General features: G+C 42.6%; 1 protein-coding gene across 10 annotated transcripts in view; it reads right to left on the reverse strand.

The window, feature by feature from the left end:
- Window positions 1-108: 108 nt before the first annotated feature.
- The window catches only part of LOC110990728 (complement receptor type 2-like), a 32,538-nt gene continuing 18,888 nt past the window's right edge, over window positions 109-13,758 (reverse strand). For 8 of the 10 annotated variants that reach the window (XM_087132278.1, XM_087132274.1, XM_087132277.1 and 5 more), the window contains 11 exons: window positions 12,815-12,970; window positions 11,549-11,722; window positions 10,299-10,454; window positions 9,032-9,205; window positions 7,782-7,937; window positions 6,517-6,690; window positions 5,252-5,425; window positions 3,955-4,128; window positions 2,688-2,861; window positions 1,384-1,557; window positions 109-287 (listed from right to left, as the gene is read on the reverse strand). In XM_087132278.1, coding sequence (XP_086988404.1) covers window positions 124-287; window positions 1,384-1,557; window positions 2,688-2,861; window positions 3,955-4,128; window positions 5,252-5,425; window positions 6,517-6,690; window positions 7,782-7,937; window positions 9,032-9,205; window positions 10,299-10,454; window positions 11,549-11,722; window positions 12,815-12,970 — 1,850 coding nt within the window. In that variant the 3' untranslated portion in view covers window positions 109-123. The remainder of the gene's footprint in view (window positions 288-1,383; window positions 1,558-2,687; window positions 2,862-3,954; window positions 4,129-5,251; window positions 5,426-6,516; window positions 6,691-7,781; window positions 7,938-9,031; window positions 9,206-10,298; window positions 10,455-11,548; window positions 11,723-12,814; window positions 12,971-13,758) is intronic. The other 2 variants (XM_087132281.1, XM_087132280.1) reach the window with 2 other exon arrangements.

Below are 13,758 nucleotides of genomic sequence, written 5' to 3' on the forward strand. Positions count from 1 at the left end.
ACCCTCTTCAGGTAACCACTTAATAGAAAAGGGTGTTAAGCAATGGGGAATCCATTGCTAAGCATCTCCTCTTTCAATGGTAGCTTTACGCACAATTCTATGGTTGTCATGTTATGAATAGGTTTACTCACGGATGCTTTTGGGCGCCGGAGAGGACCATTCACTGAAGGTGGAATCTTCTCTTTCGTAGCCATCGAGACAGTCAAAAGACACTTCAGCACCTGGCATGAAGCTAGAGGGTCCTCGTCGGGTGCCTCCTTCGGGCATTCCCGGGTTGGGGCATTCAACTGGAAACAGATTTGGGGCAATTGAAAACCCACACAATTTCAAAACAATGATTGGGAATCGGCCAAATTACCCCAAAATTGACCATGCACATTGACGCACAACTGCCAAATAAAATGGCGGGTTTGATGTCCAACATTAGCATATTGTGATCAACGACTGTTACATGCAAGACCTACATGTACTCTGTGACTTCAGTGTACATGTGCTGTACATGTATGTAAGCTGATTTCATACACGAGGAGTAGCACATGAATTGTCGATTGAATCGCAGCAAGTTTTTGCCGATTGTGTGTTGGTGTGAAACCAAGGGGTGGATTGTGCAGTATTTCTTGTCCAATTTTTTTTCATTCTCACTACAGAAATTTTACAAAAGTGACAAAAATTGAAGAGTATTTCCACACAACATTTTTTTTTTTGGGGGGGGGGGCATTATGTACGTGAGTACCTCCAAAACTCGAAAGGCCTGCATTGAAGCTCTACCTAAACAGTCGCACAACAGTATTGGAAAAACTTTAACTTTTGGTCTTTTAAGAGTACACCTTTAATGGCACGTGACCTGTCACCTGATGAAGGCATCGTCACATGAGGGCAATGTTGAAAAGCCAACAATCAAACCCAAAAACTACTTTTCTGTAAAAGCCAATTAAGCTGGGATCAAATCAGAGAATAGAGGAGACCCGTTCTATGAGAATGAGTCTCAAGTGGCTTTTGAGTTACTCAAGTATCTCGGCACCATGGAAATCAATGGGAACCCTGAACACTTTTCACCCACGCAATGTCATTCGTCATCAAAATGCTTCATATACCAAAACTCAAGCAAAATTGGTGAAGAAAATGGCACTGTGACAGAGGTTTTGCATGTTTGCCATCTTACAGGGCAATTCAATTGTATTGTTTCAATGACAAACCTCCTTGGTGCATACACTGTGGAAGAAAGCACCAATGCCAGATAGCAGCAATGCAAACCCTCTTCAGGTAACCACTTAATAGAAAAGGTGTTTAAGCAATGGGGAATCCATTGCTAAGCATCTCCTCTTTCAATGGTAGCTTTACGCACAATTCTATGGTTGTCATGTTATGAATAGGTTTACTCACGGATGCTTTTGGGCGCCGGAGAGGACCATTCACCATTTTCTTGGCAGACACTGAAGGTGGAATCTTCTCTTTCGTAGCCATCGAGACAGTCAAAAGACACTTCAGCACCTGGCATGAAGCTAGAGGGTCCTCGTCGGGTGCCTCCTTCGGGCATTCCCGGGTTGGGGCATTCAACTGGAAACAGATTTGGGGCAATTGAAAACCCACACAATTTCAAAACAATGATTGGGAATCGGCCAAATTACCCCAAAAATTGACCATGCACATTGACGCACAACTGCCAAATAAAATGGCGGGTTGATGTCCAACATTAGGCATATTGTGATCAACGACTGTTACATGCAAGACCTACATGTACTCTGTGACTTCAGTGTACATGTGCTGTACATGTATGTAAGCTGATTTCATACACGAGGAGTAGCACATGAATTGTCGATTGAATCGCAGCAAGGTTTTGCCGATTGTGTGTTGGTGTGAAACCAAGGGGTGGATTGGTGCAGTATTTCTTGTCCAATTTTTTTTCATTCTCACTACAGAAATTTTACAAAAGTGACAAAAATTGAAGAGTATTTCCACACAACATTTTTTGGGGGGGGGGGGGGGGCATTATGTACGTGAGTACCTCCAAAACTCGAAAGGCCTGCATTGAAGCTCTACCTAAACAGTCGCACAACAGTATTGGAAAAGCTTTAACTTTGGTCTTTTAAGAGTACACCTTTAATGGCACGTGACCTGTCACCTGATGAAGGCATCGTCACATGAGGGCAATGTTGAAAAGCCAACAATCAAACCCAAAAACTACTTTTCTGTAAAAGCCAATTAGGCTGGGATCAAATCAGAGAATAGAGGAGACCCGTTCTATGAGAATGAGTCTCAAGTGGCTTTTGAGTTACCCAAGTATCTCGGGCACCATGGAAATCAATGGGAACCCTGAACACTTTTCACCCACGCAATGTCATTCGTCATCAAAATGCTTCATATACCAAAACTCAAGCAAAATTGGTGAAGAAAATGGCAATGTGACTCTTTCATAAATGGGGTCACACAGATGGTGCAGAGGCTTTGCATGTTTGCCATCTTACAGGGCAATTCAATTGTATTGTTTCAATGACAAACCTCCTTGGTGCATACACTGTGGAAGAAAGCACCAATGCAAGATAGCAGCAATGCAAACCCTCTACAGATAACCACTTAATGGAAAAGGGTTGTTAAGCAATGGGGAATCCATTGCTAAGCATCTCCTCTTTCAATGGTAGCTTTACGCACAATTCTATGGTTGTCATGTTATGAATAGGTTTACTCACGGATGCATTTTGGCGCCGGAAAGGACCATACACCATTTTCTTGGCAGACACTGAAGATGGAACCTTCTCTTTCGTAGCCATCGAGACAGTCAAAAGACACTTCAGCACCTGGCATGAAGCTAGAGGGTCCTCGTCGGGTGCCTCCTTCGGGCATTCCCGGGTTGGGGCATTCAACTGGAAACAGATTTGGGGCAATTGAAAACCCACACAATTTCAAAACAATGATTGGGAATCGGACAAATTCCCCCAAAATTGACCATGCACATTGACGCACAACTGCCAAATAAAATGGCGGGTTGATGTCCAACATTAGCATATTGTGATCAACGACTGTTACATGCAAGACCTACATGTACTCTGTGACTTCAGTGTACATGTGCTGTACATGTATGTAAGCTGATTTCATACACGAGGAGTAGCACATGAATTGTCGATTGAATCGCAGCAAGTTTTTGCCGATTGCGTGTTGGTGTGAAACCAAGGGGTGGATTGTGCAGTATTTCTTGTCCAATTTTTTTTAATTCTCACTACAGAAATTTTACAAAAGTGACAAAAATTGAAGAGTATTTCCACACAACATTTTTTTTTTTGGGGGGGGGGGCATTATGTACGTGAGTACCTCCAAAACTCGAAAGGCCTGCATTGAAGCTCTACCTAAACAGTCGCACAACAGTATTGGAAAAGCTTTAACTTTGGTCTTTTAAGAGTACACCTTTAATGGCACGTGACCTGTCACCTGATGAAGGCATCGTCACATGAGGGCAATGTTGAAAAGCCAACAATCAAACCCAAAAACTACTTTTCTGTAAAAGCCAATTAAGCTGGGATCAAATCAGAGAATAGAGGAGACCCGTTCTATGAGAATGAGTCTCAAGTGGCTTTTGAGTTACCCAAGTATCTCGGCACCATGGAAATCAATGGGAACCCTGAACACTTTTCACCCACGCAATGTCATTCGTCATCAAAATGCTTCATATACCAAAACTCAAGCAAAATTGGTGAAGAAAATGGCACTGTGACAGAGGTTTTGCATGTTTGCCATCTTACAGGGCAATTCAATTGTATTGTTTCAATGACAAACCTCCTTGGTGCATACACTGTGGAAGAAAGCACCAATGCCAGATAGCAGCAATGCAAACCCTCTTCAGATAACCACTTAATGGAAAAGGTGTTAAGCAATGGGGAATCCATTGCTAAGCATCTCCTCTTTCAATGGTAGCTTTACGCACAATTCTATGGTTGTCATGTTATGAATAGGTTTACTCACGGATGCTTTTGGGCGCCGGAGAGGACCATTCACCATTTTCTTGGCAGACACTGAAGGTGGAATCTTCTCTTTCGTAGCCATCGAGACAGTCAAAAGACACTTCAGCACCTGGCATGAAGCTAGAGGGTCCTCGTCGGGTGCCTCCTTCGGGCATTCCCGGGTTGGGGCATTCAACTGGAAACAGATTTGGGGCAATTGAAAACCCACACAATTTCAAAACAATGATTGGGAATCGGCCAAATTACCCCAAAATTGACCATGCACATTGACGCACAACTGCCAAATAAAATGGCGGGTTGATGTCCAACATTAGCATATTGTGATCAACGACTGTTACATGCAAGACCTACATGTACTCTGTGACTTCAGTGTACATGTGCTGTACATGTATGTAAGCTGATTTCATACACGAGGAGTAGCACATGAATTGTCGATTGAATCGCAGCAAGTTTTTGCCGATTGTGTGTTGGTGTGAAACCAAGGGGTGGATTGTGCAGTATTTCTTGTCCAATTTTTTTTCATTCTCACTACAGAAATTTTACAAAAGTGACAAAAATTGAAGAGTATTTCCACACAACATTTTTTTTGGGGGGGGGGGGGGCATTATGTACGTGAGTACCTCCAAAACTCGAAAGGCCTGCATTGAAGCTCTACCTAAACAGTCGCACAACAGTATTGGAAAAGCTTTAACTTTGGTCTTTTAAGAGTACACCTTTAATGGCACGTGACCTGTCACCTGATGAAGGCATCGTCACATGAGGGCAATGTTGAAAAGCCAACAATCAAACCCAAAAACTACTTTTCTGTAAAAGCCAATTAAGCTGGGATCAAATCAGAGAATAGAGGAGACCCGTTCTATGAGAATGAGTCTCAAGTGGCTTTTGAGTTACCCAAGTATCTCGGCACCATGGAAATCAATGGGAACCCTGAACACTTTTCACCCACGCAATGTCATTCGTCATCAAAATGCTTCATATACCAAAACTCAAGCAAAATTGGTGAAGAAAATGGCAATGTGACTCTTTCATAAATGGGTCACACAGATGGTGCAGAGGCTTTGCATGTTTGCCATCTTACAGGGCAATTCAATTGTATTGTTTCAATGACAAACCTCCTTGGTGCATACACTGTGGAAGAAAGCACCAATGCAAGATAGCAGCAATGCAAACCCTCTACAGATAACCACTTAATGGAAAAGGTGTTAAGCAATGGGGAATCCATTGCTAAGCATCTCCTCTTTCAATGGTAGCTTTACGCACAATTCTATGGTTGTCATGTTATGAATAGGTTTACTCACGGATGCATTTTGGCGCCGGAAAGGACCATACACCATTTTCTTGGCAGACACTGAAGATGGAACCTTCTCTTTCGTAGCCATCGAGACAGTCAAAAGACACTTCAGCACCTGGCATGAAGCTAGAGGGTCCTCGTCGGGTGCCTCCTTCGGGCATTCCCGGGTTGGGGCATTCAACTGGAAACAGATTTGGGGCAATTGAAAACCCACACAATTTCAAAACAATGATTGGGAATCGGCCAAATTACCCCAAAATTGACCATGCACATTGACGCACAACTGCCAAATAAAATGGCGGGTTGATGTCCAACATTAGCATATTGTGATCAACGACTGTTACATGCAAGACCTACATGTACTCTGTGACTTCAGTGTACATGTGCTGTACATGTATGTAAGCTGATTTCATACACGAGGAGTAGCACATGAATTGTCGATTGAATCGCAGCAAGTTTTTGCCGATTGCGTGTTGGTGTGAAACCAAGGGGTGGATTGTGCAGTATTTCTTGTCCAATTTTTTTTAATTCTCACTACAGAAATTTTACAAAAGTGACAAAAATTGAAGAGTATTTCCACACAACATTTTTTTTTTGGGGGGGGGGCATTATGTACGTGAGTACCTCCAAAACTCGAAAGGCCTGCATTGAAGCTCTACCTAAACAGTCGCACAACAGTATTGGAAAAGCTTTAACTTTGGTCTTTTAAGAGTACACCTTTAATGGCACGTGACCTGTCACCTGATGAAGGCATCGTCACATGAGGGCAATGTTGAAAAGCCAACAATCAAACCCAAAAACTACTTTTCTGTAAAAGCCAATTAAGCTGGGATCAAATCAGAGAATAGAGGAGACCCGTTCTATGAGAATGAGTCTCAAGTGGCTTTTGAGTTACCCAAGTATCTCGGCACCATGGAAATCAATGGGAACCCTGAACACTTTTCACCCACGCAATGTCATTCGTCATCAAAATGCTTCATATACCAAAACTCAAGCAAAATTGGTGAAGAAAATGGCACTGTGACAGAGGTTTTGCATGTTTGCCATCTTACAGGGCAATTCAATTGTATTGTTTCAATGACAAACCTCCTTGGTGCATACACTGTGGAAGAAAGCACCAATGCCAGATAGCAGCAATGCAAACCCTCTTCAGATAACCACTTAATGGAAAAGGTGTTAAGCAATGGGGAATCCATTGCTAAGCATCTCCTCTTTCAATGGTAGCTTTACGCACAATTCTATGGTTGTCATGTTATGAATAGGTTTACTCACGGATGCTTTTGGGCGCCGGAGAGGACCATTCACCATTTTCTTGGCAGACACTGAAGGTGGAATCTTCTCTTTCGTAGCCATCGAGACAGTCAAAAGACACTTCAGCACCTGGCATGAAGCTAGAGGGTCCTCGTCGGGTGCCTCCTTCGGGCATTCCCGGGTTGGGGCATTCAACTGGAAACAGATTTGGGGCAATTGAAAACCCACACAATTTCAAAACAATGATTGGGAATCGGCCAAATTACCCCAAAATTGACCATGCACATTGACGCACAACTGCCAAATAAAATGGCGGGTTGATGTCCAACATTAGCATATTGTGATCAACGACTGTTACATGCAAGACCTACATGTACTCTGTGACTTCAGTGTACATGTGCTGTACATGTATGTAAGCTGATTTCATACACGAGGAGTAGCACATGAATTGTCGATTGAATCGCAGCAAGTTTTTGCCGATTGTGTGTTGGTGTGAAACCAAGGGGTGGATTGTGCAGTATTTCTTGTCCAATTTTTTTTCATTCTCACTACAGAAATTTTACAAAAGTGACAAAAATTGAAGAGTATTTCCACACAACATTTTTTTTTGGGGGGGGGGCATTATGTACGTGAGTACCTCCAAAACTCGAAAGGCCTGCATTGAAGCTCTACCTAAACAGTCGCACAACAGTATTGGAAAAACTTTAACTTTTGGTCTTTTAAGAGTACACCTTTAATGGCACGTGACCTGTCACCTGATGAAGGCATCGTCACATGAGGGCAATGTTGAAAAGCCAACAATCAAACCCAAAAACTACTTTTCTGTAAAAGCCAATTAAGCTGGGATCAAATCAGAGAATAGAGGAGACCCGTTCTATGAGAATGAGTCTCAAGTGGCTTTTGAGTTACTCAAGTATCTCGGCACCATGGAAATCAATGGGAACCCTGAACACTTTTCACCCACGCAATGTCATTCGTCATCAAAATGCTTCATATACCAAAACTCAAGCAAAATTGGTGAAGAAAATGGCACTGTGACAGAGGTTTTGCATGTTTGCCATCTTACAGGGCAATTCAATTGTATTGTTTCAATGACAAACCTCCTTGGTGCATACACTGTGGAAGAAAGCACCAATGCCAGATAGCAGCAATGCAAACCCTCTTCAGGTAACCACTTAATAGAAAAGGTGTTAAGCAATGGGGAATCCATTGCTAAGCATCTCCTCTTTCAATGGTAGCTTTACGCACAATTCTATGGTTGTCATGTTATGAATAGGTTTACTCACGGATGCTTTTGGGCGCCGGAGAGGACCATTCACTGAAGGTGGAATCTTCTCTTTCGTAGCCATCGAGACAGTCAAAAGACACTTCAGCACCTGGCATGAAGCTAGAGGGTCCTCGTCGGGTGCCTCCTTCGGGCATTCCCGGGTTGGGGCATTCAACTGGAAACAGATTTGGGGCAATTGAAAACCCACACAATTTCAAAACAATGATTGGGAATCGGCCAAATTACCCCAAAATTGACCATGCACATTGACGCACAACTGCCAAATAAAATGGCGGGTTGATGTCCAACATTAGCATATTGTGATCAACGACTGTTACATGCAAGACCTACATGTACTCTGTGACTTCAGTGTACATGTGCTGTACATGTATGTAAGCTGATTTCATACACGAGGAGTAGCACATGAATTGTCGATTGAATCGCAGCAAGTTTTTGCCGATTGTGTGTTGGTGTGAAACCAAGGGGTGGATTGTGCAGTATTTCTTGTCCAATTTTTTTTCATTCTCACTACAGAAATTTTACAAAAGTGACAAAAATTGAAGAGTATTTCCACACAACATTTTTTTTTTTGGGGGGGGGGGCATTATGTACGTGAGTACCTCCAAAACTCGAAAGGCCTGCATTGAAGCTCTACCTAAACAGTCGCACAACAGTATTGGAAAAACTTTAACTTTTGGTCTTTTAAGAGTACACCTTTAATGGCACGTGACCTGTCACCTGATGAAGGCATCGTCACATGAGGGCAATGTTGAAAAGCCAACAATCAAACCCAAAAACTACTTTTCTGTAAAAGCCAATTAAGCTGGGATCAAATCAGAGAATAGAGGAGACCCGTTCTATGAGAATGAGTCTCAAGTGGCTTTTGAGTTACTCAAGTATCTCGGCACCATGGAAATCAATGGGAACCCTGAACACTTTTCACCCACGCAATGTCATTCGTCATCAAAATGCTTCATATACCAAAACTCAAGCAAAATTGGTGAAGAAAATGGCACTGTGACAGAGGTTTTGCATGTTTGCCATCTTACAGGGCAATTCAATTGTATTGTTTCAATGACAAACCTCCTTGGTGCATACACTGTGGAAGAAAGCACCAATGCCAGATAGCAGCAATGCAAACCCTCTTCAGGTAACCACTTAATAGAAAAGGTGTTAAGCAATGGGGAATCCATTGCTAAGCATCTCCTCTTTCAATGGTAGCTTTACGCACAATTCTATGGTTGTCATGTTATGAATAGGTTTACTCACGGATGCTTTTGGGCGCCGGAGAGGACCATTCACCATTTTCTTGGCAGACACTGAAGGTGGAATCTTCTCTTTCGTAGCCATCGAGACAGTCAAAAGACACTTCAGCACCTGGCATGAAGCTAGAGGGTCCTCGTCGGGTGCCTCCTTCGGGCATTCCCGGGTTGGGGCATTCAACTGGAAACAGATTTGGGGCAATTGAAAACCCACACAATTTCAAAACAATGATTGGGAATCGGCCAAATTACCCCAAAATTGACCATGCACATTGACGCACAACTGCCAAATAAAATGGCGGGTTGATGTCCAACATTAGCATATTGTGATCAACGACTGTTACATGCAAGACCTACATGTACTCTGTGACTTCAGTGTACATGTGCTGTACATGTATGTAAGCTGATTTCATACACGAGGAGTAGCACATGAATTGTCGATTGAATCGCAGCAAGTTTTTGCCGATTGTGTGTTGGTGTGAAACCAAGGGGTGGATTGTGCAGTATTTCTTGTCCAATTTTTTTTCATTCTCACTACAGAAATTTTACAAAAGTGACAAAAATTGAAGAGTATTTCCACACAACATTTTTTTTTGGGGGGGGGGGGCATTATGTACGTGAGTACCTCCAAAACTCGAAAGGCCTGCATTGAAGCTCTACCTAAACAGTCGCACAACAGTATTGGAAAAACTTTAACTTTTGGTCTTTTAAGAGTACACCTTTAATGGCACGTGACCTGTCACCTGATGAAGGCATCGTCACATGAGGGCAATGTTGAAAAGCCAACAATCAAACCCAAAAACTACTTTTCTGTAAAAGCCAATTAAGCTGGGATCAAATCAGAGAATAGAGGAGACCCGTTCTATGAGAATGAGTCTCAAGTGGCTTTTGAGTTACTCAAGTATCTCGGCACCATGGAAATCAATGGGAACCCTGAACACTTTTCACCCACGCAATGTCATTCGTCATCAAAATGCTTCATATACCAAAACTCAAGCAAAATTGGTGAAGAAAATGGCACTGTGACAGAGGTTTTGCATGTTTGCCATCTTACAGGGCAATTCAATTGTATTGTTTCAATGACAAACCTCCTTGGTGCATACACTGTGGAAGAAAGCACCAATGCCAGATAGCAGCAATGCAAACCCTCTTCAGGTAACCACTTAATAGAAAAGGTGTTAAGCAATGGGGAATCCATTGCTAAGCATCTCCTCTTTCAATGGTAGCTTTACGCACAATTCTATGGTTGTCATGTTATGAATAGGTTTACTCACGGATGCTTTTGGGCGCCGGAGAGGACCATTCACTGAAGGTGGAATCTTCTCTTTCGTAGCCATCGAGACAGTCAAAAGACACTTCAGCACCTGGCATGAAGCTAGAGGGTCCTCGTCGGGTGCCTCCTTCGGGCATTCCCGGGTTGGGGCATTCAACTGGAAACAGATTTGGGGCAATTGAAAACCCACACAATTTCAAAACAATGATTGGGAATCGGCCAAATTACCCCAAAATTGACCATGCACATTGACGCACAACTGCCAAATAAAATGGCGGGTTGATGTCCAACATTAGCATATTGTGATCAACGACTGTTACATGCAAGACCTACATGTACTCTGTGACTTCAGTGTACATGTGCTGTACATGTATGTAAGCTGATTTCATACACGAGGAGTAGCACATGAATTGTCGATTGAATCGCAGCAAGTTTTTGCCGATTGTGTGTTGGTGTGAAACCAAGGGGTGGATTGTGCAGTATTTCTTGTCCAATTTTTTTTCATTCTCACTACAGAAATTTTACAAAAGTGACAAAAATTGAAGAGTATTTCCACACAACATTTTTTTTTTTGGGGGGGGGGGCATTATGTACGTGAGTACCTCCAAAACTCGAAAGGCCTGCATTGAAGCTCTACCTAAACAGTCGCACAACAGTATTGGAAAAACTTTAACTTTTGGTCTTTTAAGAGTACACCTTTAATGGCACGTGACCTGTCACCTGATGAAGGCATCGTCACATGAGGGCAATGTTGAAAAGCCAACAATCAAACCCAAAAACTACTTTTCTGTAAAAGCCAATTAAGCTGGGATCAAATCAGAGAATAGAGGAGACCCGTTCTATGAGAATGAGTCTCAAGTGGCTTTTGAGTTACTCAAGTATCTCGGCACCATGGAAATCAATGGGAACCCTGAACACTTTTCACCCACGCAATGTCATTCGTCATCAAAATGCTTCATATACCAAAACTCAAGCAAAATTGGTGAAGAAAATGGCACTGTGACAGAGGTTTTGCATGTTTGCCATCTTACAGGGCAATTCAATTGTATTGTTTCAATGACAAACCTCCTTGGTGCATACACTGTGGAAGAAAGCACCAATGCCAGATAGCAGCAATGCAAACCCTCTTCAGGTAACCACTTAATAGAAAAGGTGTTAAGCAATGGGGAATCCATTGCTAAGCATCTCCTCTTTCAATGGTAGCTTTACGCACAATTCTATGGTTGTCATGTTATGAATAGGTTTACTCACGGATGCTTTTGGGCGCCGGAGAGGACCATTCACCATTTTCTTGGCAGACACTGAAGGTGGAATCTTCTCTTTCGTAGCCATCGAGACAGTCAAAAGACACTTCAGCACCTGGCATGAAGCTAGAGGGTCCTCGTCGGGTGCCTCCTTCGGGCATTCCCGGGTTGGGGCATTCAACTGGAAACAGATTTGGGGCAATTGAAAACCCACACAATTTCAAAACAATGATTGGGAATCGGCCAAATTACCCCAAAATTGACCATGCACATTGACGCACAACTGCCAAATAAAATGGCGGGTTGATGTCCAACATTAGCATATTGTGATCAACGACTGTTACATGCAAGACCTACATGTACTCTGTGACTTCAGTGTACATGTGCTGTACATGTATGTAAGCTGATTTCATACACGAGGAGTAGCACATGAATTGTCGATTGAATCGCAGCAAGTTTTTGCCGATTGTGTGTTGGTGTGAAACCAAGGGGTGGATTGTGCAGTATTTCTTGTCCAATTTTTTTTCATTCTCACTACAGAAATTTTACAAAAGTGACAAAAATTGAAGAGTATTTCCACACAACATTTTTTTTTGGGGGGGGGGGCATTATGTACGTGAGTACCTCCAAAACTCGAAAGGCCTGCATTGAAGCTCTACCTAAACAGTCGCACAACAGTATTGGAAAAACTTTAACTTTTGGTCTTTTAAGAGTACACCTTTAATGGCACGTGACCTGTCACCTGATGAAGGCATCGTCACATGAGGGCAATGTTGAAAAGCCAACAATCAAACCCAAAAACTACTTTTCTGTAAAAGCCAATTAAGCTGGGATCAAATCAGAGAATAGAGGAGACCCGTTCTATGAGAATGAGTCTCAAGTGGCTTTTGAGTTACTCAAGTATCTCGGCACCATGGAAATCAATGGGAACCCTGAACACTTTTCACCCACGCAATGTCATTCGTCATCAAAATGCTTCATATACCAAAACTCAAGCAAAATTGGTGAAGAAAATGGCACTGTGACAGAGGTTTTGCATGTTTGCCATCTTACAGGGCAATTCAATTGTATTGTTTCAATGACAAACCTCCTTGGTGCATACACTGTGGAAGAAAGCACCAATGCCAGATAGCAGCAATGCAAACCCTCTTCAGGTAACCACTTAATAGAAAAGGTGTTAAGCAATGGGGAATCCATTGCTAAGCATCTCCTCTTTCAATGGTAGCTTTACGCACAATTCTATGGTTGTCATGTTATGAATAGGTTTACTCACGGATGCTTTTGGGCGCCGGAGAGGACCATTCACTGAAGGTGGAATCTTCTCTTTCGTAGCCATCGAGACAGTCAAAAGACACTTCAGCACCTGGCATGAAGCTAGAGGGTCCTCGTCGGGTGCCTCCTTCGGGCATTCCCGGGTTGGGGCATTCAACTGGAAACAGATTTGGGGCAATTGAAAACCCACACAATTTCAAAACAATGATTGGGAATCGGCCAAATTACCCCAAAATTGACCATGCACATTGACGCACAACTGCCAAATAAAATGGCGGGTTGATGTCCAACATTAGCATATTGTGATCAACGACTGTTACATGCAAGACCTACATGTACTCTGTGACTTCAGTGTACATGTGCTGTACATGTATGTAAGCTGATTTCATACACGAGGAGTAGCACATGAATTGTCGATTGAATCGCAGCAAGTTTTTGCCGATTGTGTGTTGGTGTGAAACCAAGGGGTGGATTGTGCAGTATTTCTTGTCCAATTTTTTTTCATTCTCACTACAGAAATTTTACAAAAGTGACAAAAATTGAAGAGTATTTCCACACAACATTTTTTTTTGGGGGGGGGGGGGCATTATGTACGTGAGTACCTCCAAAACTCGAAAGGCCTGCATTGAAGCTCTACCTAAACAGTCGCACAACAGTATTGGAAAAACTTTAACTTTTGGTCTTTTAAGAGTACACCTTTAATGGCACGTGACCTGTCACCTGATGAAGGCATCGTCACATGAGGGCAATGTTGAAAAGCCAACAATCAAACCCAAAAACTACTTTTCTGTAAAAGCCAATTAAGCTGGGATCAAATCAGAGAATAGAGGAGACCCGTTCTATGAGAATGAGTCTCAAGTGGCTTTTGAGTTACTCAAGTATCTCGGCACCATGGAAATCAATGGGAACCCTGAACACTTTTCACCCACGCAATGTCATTCGTCA

This window comes from Acanthaster planci, unplaced genomic scaffold (assembly GCF_054643075.1).
Source record: "Acanthaster planci isolate LZ-2023a unplaced genomic scaffold, COTS_SCS Contig180, whole genome shotgun sequence".
Taxonomy (NCBI): domain Eukaryota; kingdom Metazoa; phylum Echinodermata; class Asteroidea; order Valvatida; family Acanthasteridae; genus Acanthaster; species Acanthaster planci.